Raw genomic sequence first — 14388 nt, forward strand, 5'->3', positions numbered from 1 at the left:
CATAAGAAACCGCTGCGGAGCGTCCACACATGCCTTTTTGCGCAAGAGCTTTAGCACAAAAGAGTTATTCCTCGTGGGGAGAGGAATAACTCTACTGGCAAAAGTCCTCTGTCCTATCAATTTACTGTATTTTTTGGGGGGCAAAAACATGCGTGATGTGTGGATGCTCCACTGGTTTTTGTGCAAAAACAATTGTTTTTGCACAAAAACCTTGTAGTGTAGACATAGCCAGTGAGTGAGGGGTCATTTTCCAGGATAGGTTGTAGATAGTTGATAATGCGTTGGAAGGGGTTAAGTAGGTGATGACAAGTGGAATTCTGTTGTTTTCAATTTTGGGCCTGTCTTGAAGTAGTTCATGTTTTGGCTCTGTTGATCTGTGTTTTCACTTCTCCGGGTGGGTATTTTAGTTTTAAGAGTTCTCTATGTAGATCCTGTAGGTGTTTGTCTCTGTCTGTGGGATTGGAACAAATCTGGTTGTTTCTAAGGGGTTGGCTGTATACAATAGATTGAGAAATGTGTCGGGGATGGAAGCTAGAGGCATGAAGGTAAGTGTAGCAGTCAGTAGGTTTCAGGTATAGGATGGTGTTATGTTGGGAAGGAGCCAACATGGCTTTTGTAAAATGAAATCATGCTTCACTAGTCTATTAGAATTCTCTGAGGGGGTCAACAAACATGAGGACAAGAGTGATCCAGTGTACTTGGGCTTTTAGAAATCACTTGACAAAGGTCACTCACCAAGAGCTTTTAGGGAAAGTAGGCAGACCTGGGATAAGAAGGAAGGTCCTCTCATGAATCAGCATCTGGTTAAAAGATAGGAAACAAAGGATACAAACAAATGGTCACTTTTTACAGGGGAAAGAAGTAAACTGGAGTCTCCCAAGAATCTGTGCTAGGACTAGTGCTGTTCAGTATATTCACAAATGATCTAGAAAAAGAGATGAAGAATGGGGTGTCAAAGTTTGCAGATGATACAAAATTACTGTAGATAACATCAAAAACTGACTGAAGAGTTACAAAGGGATCTTACAAAATTTGTTGTGTGCAACAAAATGGCAGATAAAATTTACTGTTGATAAATGTCAAGTAATACACAATGGAAAACATGATTTCAACTATACATACAAAATGATGGGGTACTTCTACACTGCAGTGCTATTTTGGGATAACGGAGTATCCTGAAATAGCTATCCCGTGTTTTCACAGCAAGCCTGTTATTTCGGACTCACTATTCCAACATCCCTATAAACCTCATGCTATGAAGAGTAAAGGATGTTTCGGAATAGCACTTTATTTCAAAATTTGGCACTGCATAGACATCACCAAATGATGCAATAGCTTTGAAATAAGATACACAATTTGCGTAGCTCAAATTGCATATCTTATTTTGAGTTATGGTGCAGTGTAGATGCACACCAGGAAGAGAGAGTTTTCTGAAAACATCTGCTCAATGTGCTGCAGTCATCAAACACCCAAAATCCTAAGAGATATTAGAAGATAGATATTGAGAGTTGACATATCTTAATATCTCTACATAAATCACTGGTACACTTACATCTTGAGTACTGAGTGCAGTTCTGGTCACCCCATCTTTAAAAAAATTAAAAGTGTAGAGAAAGGCAACAACTATGAAAAGAAGTATAGAACAGCTTCTATATGAGAAGAGATTAGTAAGACTGGGACTGTTCAATGTGGAAAAGAAATGACTAAAGGGAGAGAGGTCTAAAAATCATGAATGGTGTGGAGAAAGTAAACGAAGTGTTATTTACTCCTTCACATTACACAAGAACCAGGGAATAACAGGTAACAGCTTTGAGACAAATGAGGAAGCATTTCTTCACACAGTGCACATTCAGCTTGTGGAACTCATTTCCAGGGGATGCTGTAAAGGTAAAAAATATAACAGGATTAAAAAAAGAATGAGAGAAATTCCCAGAGAAGTCCATCAATGGCTACTAGCCCTGCTCACCATCCACACGGTTTGTCACGCTGCACATGCGCAGACCGTGCTGCGCGTGCGCTTACCGCGCTGCATGGCTGTGCCGGCTTGTAATCTACTTGCCACAAGCGAGTAGATTACACTAATTGTTGAGCCCTGGCTATTAGCCAAGATGGCCATGCATGCTCTAGGTCAGCAGTTCTCAAACTTTTTGGGCTCTGGAGCCCTTTACAAGCATAACAATTTATGCGGAGCCCCAGCAGTCCACTGATTGTATGTGTTTGTCAACCTCACGGAGCCCCTGGAGATGTCTCATGGAGCCGTGGGGTGCCACAGAGCACAATTTGAGAAACACTGCTCTAGGTGTCCCAAAATTTCTGGCAGCCAGAAACAGTAACTAGATGGCAGGGAATGGATCACTTGATATATTATCCTGATCTGTGCAACTGGCACTGACCACTGTTGGAAGACATGATACTGAGATAAATGGACCATGTGTCTGACCTGGTATGCCCATTCATGTGTTCTAACTTACATTGTTTCAATTTAACCCACAGGCTTAAGCTATATTCCAGGCTAATGAGCTCCTTTAAGGCAACTCCTGTGCCTTAGCTTCTTTCAAGTCTGAGGGACAGGGGCTCAGAGGGATCAGCTCATACTTTAATAAGCAGCTGGGTCTTTAAAAAGAACTCAGGGAACTCAGTCTGGGACCAGAAACACAATAAGCAGGTAGGCTCCTGTAGAAGACTTTGAGGTGAAGTGTATAGAACAGTGGTATTCCAGGGGAATCAGTCTGGTGCTGAGTGCTTGATTCCAGATGAAAGGGAAATACTTAAAAGTAGCCCAGAAAGGTGCTGAAAACAGGGTGGTCTTAAGAACTGGTTTGTTTTTGGACCTTCATGGTTTGACTTTTGCAACGCCTGGTTGGGGTTAAACTTATTTAATGTTGGTGGAGGGCTAAGACACATGTTTAGCACTGTTCTTTGTGTGGGGTTTATTAAAGAGCCCGGAAGAAGAGGGATCAGAAGGCAGGGTGCTTGCTGCCCATGAAGGGATGCTTGAGTAGCAGCTGCCCTGTTAATGACAGCTTCCTAGAAATGTATTTTGTTGGCTGAGAGTTTACAGCTCATCAACCTTGGCCTCATCCCTACAGTTACAGCCAGAGAGTAGCAACAGGTACATCTTAAGACTCTACTTTTAGGCTGCTCTAAATTCTTCTGCTATATAGTATGACAGGAACAGCAAACAGAACCAAAAATTAGCTTATATGTAAGTTATCCTACAAAGAGGGAAAATGGTGGGGACTTTAAAAACAAAGCTGCTGGTATTGCTACAAATGATGAGGCCAGTACTTCACACTCTCTTGACATGCTCTATCCTGCAGTGGCAAGCTGGAACTTGTTGGATTTCCTTGCCACCACTTCCCCTTTAAAAAAAACAGGTGGTTAAAGGTGCTAGACACGTTTAACACACAATTTGTGGAAGTTTCATCTGAAAAGAGAATAATGAAAGGTGGTTAAATGATTTTTAAGAGCAAATGCTTTTTTTGGGCACGTTACCTTTCCCCTGACACCCACCGGGGAACTAATTAATGGCATAATGAGCCACCTGGGCAGGCCGGTGCAAGACTTTGATTCCCAGGCGATCAGCACTCGGGATATTGTCCCTCCCAGGAGAGAGACCATGTCTTCTGAGGAGTGTTTCCCATGCGGCTGCGGCCAGCGTTCAGCTGTTGCCGGTGGAGGGCCGGGAATGCTGGGCTTTGCTGATGTAACAGGCTCCCTGCAATTTTCATTCAGATCTGGTTGGCTGCAAGCTGGCAGAGAGCCTGAGCGACGCCTCCAACTCCGATGAGCTCATCCCAGCTCCCTTTTTTGGCTACTACAGGCAAGGTCTGCGCTGCCTCAGCAGTAAGGTCAGCTCGCTGCTCCCCCGGAAAGCCCGATGCCTCTGGGAAGCCCCCGGCCTCTCCCGCCCGCGATTCCCTCCAGGCGGGAGGAGAAGCAGCAGGGGCAGGGAGGAGAGCCCGCCCCGCAGGGGAAGTGTTCGCTCGCTCGGATCTGAATGCTGCTTGCGAGCCGGCTGCCCGGGATCGCAGAGCGGCCAGTGCCCGGAACGAGCAGGGGCACGGCTGGCTCAGCCCGCTCCGCACGGCCTGTCCTTCGCCCCTCGGCGGGGATGCCTCGGCCCAGCGGGGAGCGGCGCGGGCGGGCGCCGCGCTCAGTGCCCGGCGCCTGGCTCCTGCGGGGCCAGCGGGCGCCCAAGTAGGAATTGCAGCGGCGCGCCCGCGGGCGGGGCGGGAAGAGCGAAGGTTTCCCGCGCGGGGCGCGCTCCAGCCCGCCGCTCAGCACTGGACAGCTCCCTGCGCGCCATGCCCGGGGGGCGCGAGCTCCGGCTGCCGGCGCGGGACCCGGCTCGCTGAGCCGCCGGGCCAGCTCCCCCCGGGGCCCCGCGGCTCGGCAGGGCTCCCCGCGCGCAGGCCCAGGCGAGACCCGGAGAGAAACTTCAGCGCCCGGACAGCTCCCGAGACGCGGCGCCAGCGCGGGCTCCGCTCCCTAGCGCCGCGGCGGTGCAAAGCGGGGACCCCGGGAGGCTACGGGCGGCGCTCTGGACCTGAGTCTCCCCTCAGTTACCCTCCCCAGCGCGGTGCTGCTCCGCATTTGGCTGCTCCGTGTTGACACCGCTCTTGCGTGGAAGTCTGCACCGCTTTCACTCAGTCACCCCCACGCCCTTACCTACTGGAGAGGGGGCTGAGCCTGCCCTGGCTGCCGTTTGCATTGGCAGTTACAGGGCTGCGGGTGCTAGGGGAGGGTATTGCACCGGGGCAGTCCCCCCGATGAGCTGCAGCCCTAGAAAGACCCCCCAGGATTGACTCTGCAGTTGGGGGTGTGTGTGGAAAAAACACTCCCCCCAACTTTGGCCTCCAGGAAAAAGGGTGGCCGCCCCTTCCCCCCCCCCCCCACACGCTCCCACCCCCGAGCAAACCTCCTTTCCTCGGCGACCATAGGGTGGGAAATCTTTCTATGTAGCTGAGGGCTAAAGCGCACCCTGGGGGCAGCGCCGCATCTGGCAGGGATTTAGGGGTGCACATCCAGTGCCCGCCGCAATCAACAATGGCAAATGAACCGGTGATTTTGAATGTGTATGATATGGTGAGTATGAAACAATATGATGTGGGGGGGGGGGGGAAAGCGTGCGATTGGACGCAGAAGGGCTAAGATGAGTACCTGGCATCTAGCCCCGGAGAGGCTGAATTTTCCAAGCTTGTCTTGCTCTGGCTGACGGGAGGTGATGCTGGCTCGGGCTTTTTTTTTCTTCTTCTCCTTTTCTTTTCTTCCCAGCGCATCACAGCGGATTAAAGGTAAAACCGCTGGATTTTCTGTAGATTAGTGAAAGTGACTTTTCATTTTACAAAGCCCCAGCTACAGAGAAAGATGCGATCGTCTCTCTTATTCCTAGAGCCAGATGCCCTTGACTTTCAAGGCTAACCAGCATCAGGCTGGTGAGAGCCCTAGGGGAGGAAGAACAGCTTCCAAAATATTCCTTTAATGGTGTTCACACTAACAGCCCAAACCCAGTCTCACATGCTTGGAACATTTGAAAAGAGGCTGTCATTAGGAAAAAGCTTGAAGAAATGACCTAGGTAAATTGTTTAAAGGTTATTAGCAATTGCTAGAGTAATTTCAATTGATAAAGCTTCTGCAAGGGGCCTAGGAAATGAAGAATTGTTCTGCACTCCATGATCATGCCTGGAAATATTCCCTTAAAGTTCAACAGCATATTTAACAGCTGTCATTATCATCCCTGGGAGAAAGAGAGAGGAGGGAATTATTTGTTAAAATCAATAAACAAAGCAGAAAGCTCAAATAAAAGCTGTGCTACAACTCAAAACATAAGAGGACTTTGAACAAACAGATTTATTTATGGCTCCCCTATACACTTGTGAATGTTGTATCCAGGTCCCTCTTAAATGATTGGCTCTGAGTAACATGCACAGTGGGGACATTTTGATAGGGAAGTGTTTCACCCAATTTATCTTTTGTAAGCCTAGAATATGAAATTCCACCACTCTCACAAATTTTAATAAACTTTTCTGTGGAAAATATCACTTTATTAAGTCCAACATCTGATTTGATCATTACTGTACAATCCCACATTTTAAGAATTTATAGTGACACACTTCATTTTAACTCCATACAGTGGTAATTAACACTAACTTTTATCAGAGTCCCTGGAACACATAACACTCAGATGCCAAAAGAATTATAATGAGATGGTTCATAATGAATGCCAAAAATAGTAATAATGGGGCATTTTAAATGACACGTGGCATTTACTGCAGAGATTAAGTGACTCTGTCAGCTGGGAAGCCTTAAAGTGTTCCTGCTGGGGGAGAAAAGTGCTATTTAAATGGTAACACCTAGATCTAAGGACACAGAGGAGTCCAGCTAGATTAAGTTGGCATATACAATACTGAGCCTGACTGGAAGGCTCTCTCTTTTTAATGAACTACACTGACATAGTGCATTCCAAAAGAAATGAATTTATGCTGTAGTCCATGTTCAGTTAGATGGCAGCCCAAAACAGGGGGTTATTTGTGAGACTAGCAGAAATCAGTCTATGTAATGCCTTGGAAATCTGGAGTGTTAGAGGATGGTCAATTCAGAGAGATTTATACCAACATCACTCCATTTGTTTGGTTTCTTCAATTTTTAGTAAGGGAATTTCCTAAGAAGGGTGTCAGCTTGACAGCTCTATGGGCTGAATTCTGCTGATGCTTCTTCCCAGTGCTACAGCACAGGCAGCTGTATAAGCTTTCCTTTGGGGCCCCATTCTCAGTATACCTCAAACCTGAGCTGATGGATGGCCCCCTGAAGATGAAGGGAACCCAGTTTCCATGGTCCATTCAGTCCTTGACTTTTTTTTTTCTATTGTCACTAAAGATTATGCCTATTAAGGGCTTTTTTCCCTTCTGCCAGTTTTGTGTTTGGGGCTGAGACAACAAATGTAATTCAGCCTGAAAAAGTTTTGATCTCCACCAAACTATGAAAGTCTCCATACCTAATTATTAATCACCTGGGTTATCCTTAACTTAATGACTGTATAAGGAATTATATTGCTTTACCACTGAGTTGCCTGTATTATAGCTACCGGGGCTAAATTCTTTTGACTGATGCAATGATATTAATGCCATACAGCTTGGAATATAGCTGTGTTATATCTGAACTTCATTACATAGTGTCAGGGAATTATGAGGTGGCTGACAAACAATTGCACACACAAAAAACTATTTTAAAAGTGGCATTAATAAAAGGGGAAAAGGCAGCTGGGGATAACAATTAGTTAAAATTTAAAGCTCTGCTTTCCTGACAAGGAACATGACCCCAGCATGGCATCAGGGAGCATTTTAGCTGCAGGAAAGCTTAACTTTGGGGTAAAAGTTCAATTAAGAACCCTCTGTATAGATACAAAATACCCACTTTGTGTAGTCTTGAGTATTGAATGATTATGGCCATTTATCTTTACCCATTGGATATATACAGGGTTTCTTTTAAAGTAATCCTGGTATTTAATGAGATCTTTTAACAAATAGTTGCAGCAGGTAGCTACATTTCCAGCTTTTTTTCCAGCACAAAATAATTGAGCAAAAATTGTTTAGTGTTTCAAAGTGCTCAGCTAACTGTCAATAAAGGCAATTCTATCCACCCTGCAATGTAGATGGGGATTGTACTATATTTTGTTTCTGCCTAAAGAGTACAAAAATAGGAGGATGGAAAATGTAGCTACTGTGACAGAAGTTTTTAAAAATAGAATAGGTGGGCTGTTGACCTACTGATTTAAAAACATGACTATAAAGTGGTGGCACAGCTCAGCAACTGGTCATGGGGTTCAGAAGCTTTCAACCTCCAGGCACCAAGTTTGACTATTTCAGAGTGTAGTTGATGACAATATGAAATGAGTTGGTTTGTGGAAGTTCTGATTGGGATGGCTGCTGCTTAGATAATACTACTCTTTTAAGAAGATAAACCAGGGCCCCTTTCAGATTAGGATTGGGAGAAAAATATGTGTAGTTCAGACCAAACATTAGTGAGATTGTAGGCTAACTTGCTTCAGCTAGCCCATCAACTGATTGGGAATTTCCTTTAATTATTTATTAATGGACTACATGCATCTGACGAAGTGGGTCTTTGCCCACGAAAGCTTATGCTCCTACACTTCAGTTAGTCTATAAGGTGCCACAGGACTCCTCGTCGCTTTAATTATTTGTGGCCTATTTTGGGATATCAGCTAAATCAACATAACTTTTAATAAAGATCAAACTATTAAGTACAAGATGTAAGATTGCAAATATTTTCAAGTGTTTAACTCTCTGACAGGCTAGCTACATTGACACGCCAAAGCATTTCTAAAGACTAGTCAGTTTTGCACAGATTAAGGTCAGCAGATATTCTCATAATATTTTCAGTCAGTTACATGGCACATGTCTGCTGTTAAATTAACAACTGTTCATGTATATCCTTGGTCTCTTATTTTATCTTTATAATTGTCATGATTCTCCCCTACCTTGCATGTTGTGTCTTGCAGAAAAATGCTACTAATCTGTCCTGATGGCATTTGGTACCCACTATGCTATTGTGTAAATGACTACACCAAATGTAGGGCAATAGTGAATCAGGCCTGTTGGCTACAGTAAATATAGAACTGTAACATTTGATCTCTGTATTTCCTAAGCACATGGGCCTGAGTTTGCTCTTGGTTACACTAGTGCTGTTCCTCTAATTTCACTGGAGTGACTCCTGATTCTCATGGGAGTAAATGAGAATCCAGTGTGTTCTAGGCAAACCCAATCTTACCCTTTTTCTCATGATCACAACCTGCAACATGGTAGATAGAATGCAATTATTTCACTTTGGGGAGCCATTGGCTTCTTTGTGTTTTTTGGGTGTCCTTTAATCAATTGTAATCCAAGTAGCTGATAGCCAATGGTTGGTAAGAAGGGACTTTCATTGAAAATCTATCAATAAGTCTCTCATTTGCTTAGCTGATTATAGAATACCAGTGTCTTTTATCTAGGTTTTATCTACTGAATAGTTTACTTTGCTATTTCAGTGGCTCCTCTGAGTGAATTTGTGAAGCAAATGCATGGCTTTTTTTTCCTCTCCACTGTAGTCAATTAGGCGGGTGTGGGTGTGTTTGTTTGTGGTGTAATTGTGGGAAGCCAAAGCTGAAGAAAGGATTGCATATTGCTTGGAAGGTGCTGAGGTTTGTGGTTACCCTCATCTTTTCGAGGAGTGAGTTCCAGATTCACTGGTAGCTTGCCAAGAAAGCTCTGTCTTCTGTACATAAGAATGTAATTTTTGAGTTCCATTGTTCCCATGATATGTAGCTGTTGTGGGAGGTCATGACTGTGCAGGCTGAGGCAGTTTGTCAGACTAGACTAGTGCTATTGAGAACTTTGAGGATGAGAGCCAAAACTTTCATTGTAATGTGATATTCAGAAGAAGAATAACGAAAGAGAGTAACTCTGGGGTGATGTGTAGACCAAGGCTGAGAACACTAGAGGATAAGTTTGAATTAAGATATGCAACTTCAGCTGTTAATTGCGTAGCTTAAGTCGAAGTATCTTAACTGGAATTTTGATGCTGTTAACCCTGCGGGAAGTGGAAGAGAGAACACACTCCCTTCGACTTCCCTTACTTCTCATAGAATCAGGACTACCAGCATTAACAGGAGCATCCTTTCAGTTCAAATTAGCATGTCTCCACTAGATCCACTAATTCGAATCCCAGAAGATCAACTGTGGCTGCTTTGATCTCATCTTAATGTAGACACTATCTGAGTGCTCTGCAATACAGAGCAAGGAGCTGCTGTGTTCTGAACCAATGGCCACTTTTTAAAGTGGTGGTTTTTTTAATGTAGGTACAGAAAATTACGTCAATCAATCCTAAAGGTCACAAATGCATTAACTATCCTCCTAAATCTGAATCTGACAATACTAAATGCAGTCTCCTGGCCAGCTGCAGATGGAAAAGGGCAGTCTTCACTGTTATGGCTATTTGTGAATTGAGATGGCACTGAAGAGTGCTGGTGGAGACTGACAGTATAGATTGTTTTAATGATCTAAATGCAGATGCCACCAGTGGAGGGAGATATTCTAGAGGTGGCAAGTTTGTTCCACACTATTCTTACCATTTTAGTCTTCCTGCTGTTTCAATTTCAGACTGATATTCTTCATGTACTGTCACTGGATAAAATGGACTAGAACTAGACATCACTCTTTTCTTGTTATCTTTGAGAGAGGAACTCAATCAAGGAAAGTAAAGAGAAAGGAGTTAAATTGAGTCCATTAGTTCAAGCAAAAGGAACCAAAAGCATGCTGGATAGCTGATCTAAACTTTACAATAGAAAACCAATTAGAAAGCTAAAAAAATAAGTGGCATGGTCTGTGTTAATGAACCCAACAGCAAAATGTATTCATTTGTGCATAAATAAATTTTTGTTGTCTTAGCAACTGCCAGGAAATGTGCCAACTATCAAAGTAAATTGATTTGTCAACAGGGTGACAAATTAACTACCTATCCATGGTATATCCAGTTATGTCCATACCCTCTAGCATCATTGTTTTCCAGCTGACTGCCATAAGATTGTACACTAGCTATTTAATTTTTTTAACCATTCCACTTATTTGGATACACAGAGTCTAGATCCACAAAGGGATTTAGGCACATAACTATTACACTAAGCCTAAATCCAAAAGTTAGATCCTCCTATCACCCCATTCTCACCACCTAACCTTGTAGGTGCTCACATTTCTGCCAGTGGGCATGTACAAAGACATCTCAGTCCTCATACCCAGCACCTCATCCCTGGTAGAGTACTCAAATTGGGTGTAATCCCTACCTATGTCATCATGGTTTGTATTGAACAGCAATTAGAATACTCATCCAGGATGTGGGCAAGCCAGGTTCAAATCTCTATTCTGCCTGATGGGGAGCAGAACCTGGAACCCAAGTCTTTGGTACCCTAGGCCATAAGGTATCTTTTGAGTGAGTATCTCCTACTGAAGCTGTTCAACTGTTTATAAAGTAGTCAAATGAGCTACACACAGAGAGAATAACTCTAAGGTACTCAACAGGAATGTGGGAAACCCAGATTTAAATCCCTACTCCAATGCTATGAACAAGGTCTTGAATTTAGGTCTTAAACAACTCAAAAGTTAAAGTTAGGCATTGAAATGCTGAGCTAAATTGCCCCTTTTGGATCTAGCCCATGTGTTACTTCTCTACTACTGTAGTCTTATCATAAAGCTGATTGGTCCAATAGTCTCTTGCCCAATGTGGTAACCTGAAAAGACTTATTTGGGGGCAATCTTGGGAACATAAGAACTGCCATATTAGGTCAGACCAAAGGTCCATCTAGCCTAGTATCCTGTCTGCTGACAGCGGCCAATACCAGTATCCCAGAGAGAGTGAACAGAATGGGTAATCATCACGTGATTCCTCTCCTGTCACCCATTTCCAGCCTCTGACAAACAGAGACTAGGGATACCATGCCTATCCATCCTAGCTAATAGCCATTGATGGAATTAACCTACATTAATTTATCTAGCTCTTTTTTGAACCCTGTTAAAGTTGTGGTCTTCAGAATATCCCCTGGCAAGGAGTTCCACAGGTTGACTGTATGCTGCATAAAGAAAAACTTCCTTTTGTTTGTTTTAAAACTGCTATCAATTTCATTTGGCAACCCCCTAGTTCTTATTTTATGGGAACAAGTAAATAACTTTTCATTATTCACTTTTTCAACAGCAGTCCTGATTTTATAGACCTCTATCATATCCCGCTTTAGTCTCCTCTTTTCTAAGATGAAAAGCCCCAGTCTTTTTAATCTCTCTTCATATGGGACCTGTTCCAAACCCCTAATAATTTTTGTTGCCCTTTTTCTGAACCTTTTCCAATGAGGATGTCTCATTTCTCCTTTGCTGCCTTCCTATGCTTCCTCATCCATAAGTAGGATCTGTGTTGTAGAGGAATTTTCCTTCTCTAACATAGACTATGATGAAGTCTGTTTTGCTTTCATGGTTTTATCGCATATGTTAAAAGAATCTCTACTTTCTCAATGGCTGATATAAATGAAAATAACTATAGTGGGGATATCTAAACCATTACCCCAGGCCTGAATTTTGCATCTGCCTCTGAAGGGAAGAAAAGAACTCCAGTCTAAACTTTCCCAAAGTTTGAGGTGTTTGGATTTGGCATGTTAGAGAATGCGTGCTTCAGATGGGGATCCAGATCCAGGAGTTTGATTTGGGCCCATCTGTAATGTAGAACTTTGGGGAAACATATGCTGCAAAAGCAAGAATCACACAGAACTTGTCTGCAAACCTGGTTAACTAAAAGGTTCAACAAGGCACTCCTATGAATCTTGTCTCAATTTTGAGCAAGCCTGGGCTGGCTGATGGGTTCCTCTTGAAAACCATGTGAAACTCAGTGTTTTCATCTGAATTTTGCTTTGAGTTTTCTTGAGTTAGTTTAAACCCAAATCTCAAAGCAGACTCTGCTTAGTGTGTGACAGTTCTGGCAGCAGGATTTAGAGTCTGGCCTGTAAGGCTGAAAAGCTCCATAGTGTGTCTCAAAGAGTTTTTGAAATATATACATTTTAAGTCTTTTACTGGGTTTGGGGTGATGAAAGCTGTTTGGTTCACAGTGCTGGAGGCAGATGCCTTTTTATCCACTCAACAGGTACTGAGTGAGCAGTTACAATGTAAACCTTGCCTGTCTCTGGCTTCATCCCTCACCTAGAGGGATCTCATTTATGGGTGAAAGGGGAATTCAGTGATCACGGTCCATTCAGTCCTTAGGTTCTGTGCTATTCAACAACTGATAGTATTCTGCAGAATGACCTACCCACTAGAAACTGAAATGAAGCCACCAACTCATTGCCCACGGGCCCCTGAACAATCATCAAATCAAGCTCAATATAGTGATGTATGGTATAATCTGAGAATTATCAGATAACTATATTGAGTCACTAGTGACCTGGGCTAAAATTAAATTGTAGTCCTAGCCTCTGTTAGCTATCCCTGAATCATCCAATTTTCCCTTGTTTAATCAAGGTTGGACCTGCTTGTGCTCAACAAGGAAATCAAGATGATGCAGTTGTCTGAATCTTGGGAGATGGGGTGGGAGGTAACCGAGAAGAATCAGTCAACAAAATGGATTTATTTGCCTGTATAAGAAAGGGAAAGAGAGAAACAAAGTTGCTGTGTTTTAGTATCATTTAATTACTGAGCTAGTTTATATTATTGGAAAAATCTGTTTGACCACATCTTATATAAGATACAGAGGCAGCAGCATGGGACAGCAGGTGGCTTCTCAGGAGCAGGGCGGGAGCCTGCATGTAAACATGAACGTAAAGCCGATTAGTCCAGGCTTATCAGTTAACCGTTTACCTTGTTATATACTCACATCCCTGATATCAACAACTTTTTGTATGTGCTGACTGACCCCATACTGGTGCACAGTATTCTGTTAGTGGGATAAGATGGCAAGGGCTGAAATTCTTAGGGCTGGAGCATTTACTTTACAGGAGGAACCTACCAGTTTGCTGAGAAGGTTGTTACATGTCTTGACCTTCGAATCACTGCTGTCTTGCTCAGGTGGCTTTTGAATGTCAATGTTGAGTTGAGAATCACGCTTAAGTAGACTTGGGAAGGCCTCATACTTTAGCCTCTGGCCATTCATTACGATGCGTATTTCTGTCTTTGAATTGGCCTGGTGGGAGCAGAATATCCTAGAGGCCATTTTGCTGGCATTAGGCTGATGACACCCATGTAGTCAGGCAGCTTTGCAGCGACATCACTCAGGATCTTCTTCAGCCCAGAGAAAATTAGAGCCTGTTGCCCACAGCAGGTGTTGTTTGCATAGATAAATTTCCATGAAGGGGTTGGTGGCAGGTTCACTGATGCATTGAATAAGAGAAAACAATAATAGGGAAGGGTGTAGTGTTGCAGTATAAAATGTTCTAGAGGCCGTTTCATTTTGGAGAAAAGCAGGCCCAGGATTCTTGGAATGACACAAGCGTTGCAGCCGGTCTGGTAAGTGGCCTACCTTGCCAGTCCAAAATACAGGGCACTTTACCATACAGCAATGAAAAAAAATCTGTCGTTTGGAATAGGCTGGGGCAGATCAGCCCAGGAAAGAAAGCATGTTGTGAATTGTGTTTAAAGTGGCTTTCTGGCCTTCAACCCTGCATCTGCTACAGTTCTTTCCCTGCAGTCTTATCAGCAATTTCCCTGGGATATAAGATTTCCTTTGTTAGTCTCAACACCTTCTGCAAGCCATTTTTATTAGATATTGATGTTCTAAGAAAAAGAGCTTTCATTACCAGTACTAATCATCGCTATTGGATTTCGAGTGTATGAACAATTGGCCAGAAACACTTCTTAGAAGATA

The 14388-nt window shown here is 43.4% G+C and overlaps 1 protein-coding gene across 1 annotated transcript in view; it reads left to right on the forward strand.

The window, feature by feature from the left end:
* Positions 1-14388, forward strand: part of LOC102459020 (deubiquitinase DESI2-like) — an 89119-nt gene that overhangs the window by 19208 nt on the left and 55523 nt on the right. The window contains exon 2 of the mRNA XM_075927316.1: positions 3736-5088. Coding sequence (XP_075783431.1) covers positions 5050-5088 — 39 coding nt within the window. The 5' untranslated portion in view covers positions 3736-5049. The remainder of the gene's footprint in view (positions 1-3735; positions 5089-14388) is intronic.

Source organism: Pelodiscus sinensis, chromosome 4 (genome assembly GCF_049634645.1).
Source record: "Pelodiscus sinensis isolate JC-2024 chromosome 4, ASM4963464v1, whole genome shotgun sequence".
NCBI lineage: Eukaryota > Metazoa > Chordata > Testudines > Trionychidae > Pelodiscus > Pelodiscus sinensis.